General features: G+C 43.4%; 1 protein-coding gene across 1 annotated transcript in view; it reads right to left on the reverse strand.

Moving 5' to 3' along the window:
- The window catches only part of POSTN (periostin), a gene marked incomplete in the record, with an annotated part of 124,634 nt that overhangs the window by 50,824 nt on the left and 64,697 nt on the right, over positions 1 to 9,113 (reverse strand). The window contains 2 exon segments of the mRNA XM_015822188.1: positions 1,937 to 2,073; positions 3,182 to 3,330. Coding sequence (XP_015677674.1) covers positions 1,937 to 2,073; positions 3,182 to 3,330 — 286 coding nt within the window.

Consider the following 9,113-nt stretch of genomic DNA (forward strand, 5'->3'; position numbering starts at 1 on the left):
TGCCAAAAGACCCAAGAGCCATTCTTGGAACATAGATGACCACAAAATTGGGCAGATTTCCTGATTTAACTACTTGAGGGTAATCCATCTTCTGCTGATAGTAGGAAATCCATAACTGTGCTGCACCATAAATGTTGCAGAAAATGCGCTACTGTAGTTGCTTATCTGCCATTCTTAAATTCTCTAAAACAAGAGGTAGTCACTATATGCCTGCCGCACTCAAATTATTCAAAGCCAAGCCAATAACATGTTCTTCATGGTTTCCCAACTAAGCTCCTTCTCCAGTCTTTACTATTAGAACCTGTACAATCCAAATTTCTAAGATCAGCCCTTCATGTCCTAAAATGTGTTTCTAATGCTAACTGCAATTAGAAACAGGCCTCATGAAAGTAGAAGCTAGTGTGTAGATGATCATACTCAGCCATTTGTTTAGACTTTAGTTAATTCCCCTTGGTCTTGTCTGATTAGCTATGAGTGATCCACATGGAAAAAGGTAGTGGCAGCTATAACAGAATAACAGAGGAACTTTACAGGTCTTCTAGTCCAAACCCCTGCTCAAGAAGGAGAACAATTTCAAACAAATGGCTGTCCAGTCTCTTCTTAAAAGTCTCCAGTGATGGACACCCACAAATTCTGAAGGTAAGCCATTCCACTGGTTAATTATTTTCACTATCAGGAAATTCCCATCCTTGGGCTTCTCTCCATGTCTTCTTATCAGCCTAGTGTGTGATTATTCCAAAGTGTTCATTAAATAACATGTAGCAGCCACAGATTGCCAAATTGGATGTAGCCAGGATCCCAACATTTATTGTCAGTGAATCGCTTAGATAGTCTGCCTCCCCTATGGCATAACTAACCTTGAAATACCTAAACACAGGAGGGCCTTTGCTCTGGCATAAAGTTATGAACCCCCCCTCAGCTGTCTTTGAAGACTGATAAATGAAAATTCCTTACTTGGAAAGGTAATGCCCCTATAATCTGAATACACATAAACAATAGAGCATGTGCTTCTTGGTCCCTGTATTACAGAAAAATTTGTATTAGCCTCATCTCACCATAACTTCATAAATATCCAAGGTACACAGGCCAATTTTACACCTCTCAATTCTATACTTTTAAATATCAATTCTGCTAAAACATACATTGTTGCCAGGTTCTGCATAGTAGTGCTTAAAATTGGTCATAGTATGATCTGTGCCATAAATTAGACTTAATGAGCATCTAGTCTGTCATACTAGAGAGCTCTGTAATTTGATATAGACTTAGATTAAATACTAACTTTGGTCTACGACCATAATAAAGATTTGCTTTGATTTGACTAAGGCGAATGTCCCCTCCAAGAACTAAATTTGTTTTTCTCAGTCATCTTCTGGAGCATCTCTAAGTTGTGCTGGTCTATTCCTAAACCAGTCAGGATAATGTATTTCTGGAACAATATAGAACAGAACAGAACAGAACAGAATGCATAAATTGGCTAGAAATAAAAGGTGCCTTAAAAAATTCTGTCTGAATCAATCAATCAATCAGAATAGAGCTGGAAGGGACCTTGGAGGTCTTCTGGTCCAGCCCCCTGGTCAAGCAGGAGACCCTACCATTTCAGACAAGTCTCGTCCAGTCTCGTCTTAAAAACCTCCAGTGATGGAGCCCCCACGATTTCTGAAGGCAAGTTGTTCCACTAGTTAATTGTCCTCACTGTTAAGAAATGTCTCCTTAATTCCAAGTTGCTTTTCTCTTTGATCAGTTTCCCGCCATTGTTTCTTGTCCTGCCTTCTGGTGCTTTGGAGAATAATTTGACCCTTCTTCTTTGTGTCAGCCCCTCAAATATTTGCATTCATATAGTAATATCTACTGACATTTCTAATATTAAATATGAAAAGCATTATTGTATAGCTTCATATTTTTGGTACCTTCTAATAGTTAAAATTGCTTACTACACCTGAATCGTTTGTCAGATCGCAATACTTCATGCAGAGTTCTTTCTGCTGGTTTGATTATTTGTCTGAAAATATGGATAAATCCATTTCTTCCCTCTTTGCTTCCTCGAATCATGCATGAATTTTCAAAACACACAGCCTAGCAATATAAAAAGCAAACAGCATATGAGCTAAATCTCACTAGAAAATACATAAAAACATTTTGTATGGAAAAGTTTCATGTAGTATAAAATATTATCCATTTAGTTCTTGTGCAAGCAGTCTGCTAAAATAAATATAACATTTTCTTTGATGGCTGAATAAAAGTCACCATGAAAATAATATCATAGTGATTTTAGTAACTTTTTCTGAACAGGTCAAAAATGATGATTCAGGGCCAAGCATAAGAACTTTAATGTGTAAACAATTATAAGATGTATCTAAATAACTCCACAGAAACTAAATCTTTAGAATCTTACTAAGGCTACTTACTAAATCTAGAATCATAAATTTTCTATAATATATTAACTAAATATAACATTTCAAGGGTGAACTTGAAATCCTAGTACATGAGGGTAGACTGCTTTCAATCTTTCAAATGAAGCTTATTTCCAAGAAATACTGCACTGTACTAAATTGTTTATACATATATTACTAATATACTTTTGTCCCATTATTTCAGGAATTTCTTCTCTGAAAAAAAATTACCTTTAGAAACAAAACAAGCACATTTTGTTCTTAAGTGTCTTAGGACCAGATTCTGCTCATCTTGAAATCAGTGTCAATCCAAATAGCCAATTAAAGCAAGGACATAAATTGAGCAGAACATTACTGAGTTTAGATACTGGATTTAGCTGATAAAATTCTATATTTAATAAATGCACCAATATTCTACTTTCATTTCCAAAGCTGTAAAATTGCTCCCATAATACATATTAGGAAATGTATTCCAAACAAAAAATAATAATAAGATCAATTACAGCATTTACACCTATACCTACACAGAATGGTTAAATATAAGGTTGCTGAAAAGCAGATCAGATTAAAATTTGGTTACCCAGTCATTTCCATTATTTTACAGAGCTATCCTAGCTGTGTTTACTACTCATATTTTCCCTGTGTGTTCAAATAAGTTAATTTCAGCTCTCAGTATTTAGCCTTAACCTTTTTAATGGGCTATATGGCATAACCTTTGACTGAAGCATGACTACAGAGTTAAAATTTTACTATCTTTTACTATATTTTTTAAAATCTTTAATTTTACTTACTGTTCGATATAGAAATACTCGTAGCTTCTTTCCTCCTAGTGTTTCCAAGAGTTGCCCATTGTAGAGATCATTCAAGCCAACTTTCACTTTCAAAATGTGATTCTGCAGAATCAGTTTAAGGATTCTCTGATCCATATTTAAAGTATCATCTAACAATTTAAAAAAACATAAAATCTACATTAAGTTTCTTTTGTGGAATTTAACATATGCAAGGCATGATATTAATTTTAAATGCAGTGAAAATGCTATCTACACATAGTCATAATTTGGGGCTCAGTTTTTCACATCAATTTTTAACATGCCATCATTTTATCTTAATTGCATGTACATGATCACCAAATGTCTTCATACTGTTCTGTTTTGATCGCAAAGGCATGGAGACGAGGCAGGAATAACAAACAGTATTGTCTTTATTCAATGAACCAACAGAACCAAAAACAAAATGGCACGGATTCCTCTTATACCCCTTTGCAGGGACAGTATCAGCCAATCAATGCAAAGCATTTTCCCGCCTTGCGTATGCGTGCAAGGCGGGAAACAGCCTGTCTGGTCCCGGGCATTCATGTGGTCTGCTTGGGCCTTTCTCCAGCTTCCTGCACATGCTGAATGACTCAGCAGGCCCAGGACATAACACCTCTCCCCCCTTGGATAAAACAATAAGCAAATACTTATTATTTTAAATTACTACAAACTATTCCAGTTCTTCATCTCCTTTGTTCACAACAGTAATACTCAATATTTTGTACTAGTATAACTTCAACACTTGTTTCTTCTGAAGCGTTCTACTTTATGTAGAACTATTAAGTTTCCTCCATACTTGACAGGAACCTCACATAGTCCTTTAAGTATTTGGGTGGACCCTTGGCCCACTCTGACCTTCTTGTAGCAGGTGTGATTGCATGGTCTGCCAGCTTGCCTGCCAGGCTAGGCAGACCAGGGCTTTGATGTCCCCTAGACTCAGGTGACCCTCCATGCTGGCTGGATCCTCTAAACCCAGACCAGAGTTCCTTGGTGGGGTGGAATTCCCCAAGTCCATTGGTGGGGTGGAATTCCCCAAATCCACAATGGACCCCTCTTGGGAGCACTGTCCCGTGAGCACAAGACCAGCAGATGGATTGGCCTGAAAAGCCGATTGCGAGCAATGTCCCATAGACCCGGTGCCGTTGCCAGGGTCAGGAGTGCCAGAGTCAGGACCCGCCTCCATGGCAAGACCCCTTACTGGTGCCTGGGAAATTCCACTTTCGCAGAGAGACTGTGGTCCACAATCATAAGTGCGGTCCTCCCCCCCCCCCCCCCGAGAGCAGAGCCAGGAGTGGAAGTGTGGCTGGGAAGCCTCCAGCGCAGTTGATTGATGTGTCGACGGATCACCCGACCATCATCCAAGGCCACTTCGTATGACAGCAGCCCAGAGACCTTGCATACCACTGCTGTCACCCAGAGATGTCCAGGTCCATAGTTCCTTGCCCAGACCAGATCGCCCACCTGTAGTCTCCTAGATGCCCGTGGCTGTGACACCTGTGAAGCCACCCGGTCTGGGTGCAACCTGTCCAGTTTAGTAATGAGTCTGCAACCCCAGCGGAGTTCAGCTGGGCTCTTCCCAGTGGCTGTGCAAGGTGTGGTGGGTGGCAAAGAAGGAAGTCAGCTAATCTGTGATGCCAATTTCCATGAGTGATCCTCTTTAAAGCACCCCTAGTTGTGTGCACCATATGCTCAGCTTGGCCATTGGACGCTGGATGAAACGGTGCTGACATGGCATGACAGATCAAATTGGCCTGTAGAAAAGCCTGAAACTCAGAAGAAGTGAATTGGGGTCCGTTGTCGGAGACAAGGACATCTTGAAGTTCATGAGAGGCGAAAATCCCTCTCAACACCTGGATGGTCCTGGCAATAGTAGTGGAGGAGACTGGAATGACCTCTAGCCACTTGGAATGGCTGTCCATGAGTAGGAGGAAGAATTGTCCCTGAAAGGGGCCAGCGTAGTCAATAAGAACCCTCGAACAAGGGGCATGTGTCACCTCCCACCTATGTACAGGAGCCTGAGGCATTTCAGGCCTAGACTGTTGGCAAACAGTGCACCCGTGGACCTGGGCCTCAATCTCTTTATCAAGCCCAGGCCACCAAAGATGGCTGCGCACAAGCGCCTTCTTCCAGACTATACCCGGATGTCCCTCATGCAGAGAGAGCAAGACTCTAGTCCTCAAAGAGGCTGGGATGACTACCCTGCTACCCCATAGGACACACCCCTTGAAGGTGGATAGCTTGTGCTTCCTCTTCCAGAAACTCTGGAACTCTGTTCCAGGACACTTGTCAGGCCATCCTGACAGCACCCATGTCAGCACACGTGTTAGCGTGTGATCAATGGCTGTTTCTGCAGCCACGTCCCTAGCATTGAGGGGAGACTCAAGCAATTTCTGAATGGAAAGTATGTGGTGAGCTGGAGCAGGATCTGACTCTACTAGCTGTAGAGGTAATCTGCTGAGGCCATCTGCATGGCCCATTTCTTTGCCTGGTTTGTGAACCATATGCAAAAAGGAAAATGGACCATCTCAGCATTCTAGGGGAAATTATATGTGGGGTTTGCTTGTTGGTTGTAAACAACCCCAGCAGTGGCTTATGGTCTGTAAAGACCATGAAATGGCGGCCATATAAAAAGTCATGGAACTTTTTTATGCCAGCCACTATGGCCAAGGTTTCTCTATCTATCTGTGCGTAATTACGTTCTGCAGATGATAGGGTCCTAGAATAGTAGGCTACAGGGACCTGTGTTCCATCAGCCTTCAAGTGACTTAACACAGCCCCAATCCCATAAGGGGATGCATCACAGGCTATGCATACAGGCAATTGCTCATTGAAATGCACTAGAACCGCATTTGATGACAGCAAGGCCTTGATCTCTGCAAAGCTCTTTTCGTGGACTTTTGTCCACTGCCATGGAGTCTGTTTATCTAAGAGTCAGTGTAATGGCTCAGCCACTGCAGCCTTTTGAGGGAGGAATGAATGATAAAAGTTTAACAGTCCCAGAAAAGCCTGAAGTTTGCTTTTGGACTTGGGACTAGGGGCCTGCTGAATTGCTTTAAGCTTAGATTCAGCAGGATGGATGCCTTCAGCATCAATACGGAACTCCAGAAATTCTGTGGAGGTCACTCCAAATTTACATTTGTCTTGTTTTAGGTTCAGCCCTGCTTGGCAGAAACGCAGCAAGACAGCTCTAAGCCGTTCAGCCAGATTTTCAGATGATTCCTCAGCGATGAGGACATCATCAAAGTATGGGCAAACACCTGGAATATTGCGGAGCGTTCGCTCCATCACACTCTGGAAGATGCCAGAGGCTACGTTAACCCCAAACTGCAGCCTTTTAACTTTAAATGCTCCCTGGTGTGTTACAATTGTTTGGGCCTCTGCCATTGCCTCATCAACTGGTAATTGTTGATAGGCCTGAGCCAAGTCAAGTTTGGTAAAAACATGGCCTCCTTTGAGGGAGGCCAGAATGTGGCTCACCACTGGCACTGGGTACGAGTGCTGCTGCAATGCTTTGTTAAGTGTACACTTATAGTCTGCACAAATTCAGACTTCTCCATTGGCCTTCAGTGGCATGACTATGGGGGTTTCCCTTGGACTGCTGTCCACAGGCTCTAAGATGCCCTGCTGGAGCAGCTTGTCCAGCTCTGCATTAATCTTGTTCTTCAACGCGAAGGGCACCCGTCTGGGCTTAATCCTAGTGGGTGTGACTGCTGGGTCTAAACGTAAAGCAATGGGAGGCCCCTTGTACGAGCCAAGCTCTGAGCTGAACACATCAGCAAACTCCTTGCAAACTTTTGCAAGGCCTGTCGTTTGCAAACTGTGAAATCCAGTCACTTGAATCCCAAGGACCTCAAACCAATCGAGTCCAATAAGATTCGTGCGATCACCCCCAACTACACCACATCTAGCAACCCTTCAAAATTCCTATGCTGCACCTTGAGTGTGGCCTCCCTCTTCATGCTGACTCGGGAATTCTGGAAGTCAGTAAGAATTAAATTCGATGGTCTGAGTTTTACTCGTAGGCCACTTCTACAACAAATCTTTTTGAAAGTGTCTTGGGAAATGATCGATAAAGCGGACCCTGTGCCCAACTCCATCGATAAGGGAACCCTTGCAAATTCATGTCAATGTGAAGCTTCTTCCTAAGCGGCTTATAGGCCCCAGTTTTAAAAGTGCTTCTACGGGATGCGCAAAAACCCACCCTGTTCTGGCAGGGGACCCTGGTACCTTTCTGACGCAATTCTTCTGAAGATCAGTCCTTCTGGCAACCCAAACAGACGGAGGCAATGTGGCCTTGCCTGCCACATGCCCGGCAAATGGCGGAGCGGAAACGGCAATCAGAGCACTTGTGGTGTCCTCCACATCCGAAACACTGAGGGAATGAGGTTGCCTTGTCTTTGCGCTCTTGAGGCCTTCTCTCTGCTGGCTGCTGTAGTCGGTCCACCTCCATCTCTGGATCCTGTTTGGATTCTTCCTGAGCGACCTCTTGATGGACGGAGATTGAAGTTGGAGGGTTCTTGGCAAGCTGCAAGGCCTTCACAGCTCCGCCGCCACTTCTTCAGCTGCAATTTCTCTCAAGGCATCTTGGAAAGAGATGTCTTCCTTTGCGAAGATCTTCTGTTGCAGCTCACGATTTCTCAGTCCACAAACTAAATGATCCCGAAGTCTCTCTTCCAGGTCCTTGAATTCGCATGGCCTAGCTGCTTGTCGTAGCACTGCAAAAAAGTCCACAGCAGACTCACCAGGCCTCTGGTCCCTCTGCTCGAATGCATGTCGCCATGCAATCACCAAAAGCTTCGGTTCAAAATGTTCTCGCAGCATCCTTTTCAGCTCAGCATAAGCAATGGATTCAAGTGGCGACCAGATTCACTGCAATATCGAAAATCTCTTGCCCACAGACACATAGCAGCATAGCAGCTTTAAGACCGTCTTCTTGGATTTGGTTTACCCAAAAGTAGTTCTCTACCCAGGCCACATAAGAACTCCAGTGTTCGGTGACTTCCGGTTTGAGTTCCTGTGCCGATGGCAGCTATTCTTTTGGCTGCCTGCCCCGAGGACGCGTAAAAGCCGCAGGAGCAGCGTCAAACAGCTGCTCCACGGCTTGAATCCCCTTCCCCGGGCAAAGGGGAGGGGGGAGAGTTTCCCTGATAGGGGTAGAGCTCCTGAGCTCCCACAGTTTTATAGCTGTGGGGGTGGAAGTGAGTTCCCCCGGAGTCAGGGACTTTTCTCCGCGCTTTGGGCTGCCTCTGTTCCAAGAACGAAGCCAGACACGGACTCATCCTCTGCTCAAGGGAGATCGTGAGTAGACTTTGGAAGCAGACAGAGTGAGCCAGGTGCTTGGGAGAGGCATGGATAAGAGCCTTCAGCTCTGATTTTAATAACTTCTCCATCAAGATTAAAAGTTTAAGAAGGAGAAAAAAAGAGAAAAAAAATGGCCGCGGAAGGGCGTTTTGCTCTTTAATAGAGACTTTCACTTATGGAGGACTTTTACTTTGGCTTTTACTTTCTGCTGGATTATTATTGTTTTAGAGTTACTGGACTGTAGGTGAACAAAATATCTGTTTTTGCCTTTTTTTGTGGCAGTTTCAAAAAAGAAGAACTTTATGGGACATTGTATTACATAAATTAAATTTGAGAAGAAGGGCAGTGAAAGTAAAATGGCTTCAAAGCGGGGGGGGGAACTTTTCCTCCTCCTCAGAAAGGCTTGAGCTTTTCTTCTCCAGCTGTACAGATATCACAGCAAACAAAACCTACTCCTCCACCCTCTCCTCCACTGCCAGCTTTAACATTGAAAGATTTACAAGATGCTTTAAAAGACACTGTTAAACAGTTTGAACAGAAACTTGAGGAGAAACTTGAGGAAAAACTTGAAGAAAAAAATGTTGAGTTGAGAGATGATATAGTGTTTGCA

Source organism: Protobothrops mucrosquamatus, unplaced genomic scaffold, assembly GCF_001527695.2.
Source record: "Protobothrops mucrosquamatus isolate PMUCROS unplaced genomic scaffold, P.Mucros_1.0 scaffold1490, whole genome shotgun sequence".
NCBI classification, from domain to species: Eukaryota; Metazoa; Chordata; class Lepidosauria; order Squamata; family Viperidae; genus Protobothrops; species Protobothrops mucrosquamatus.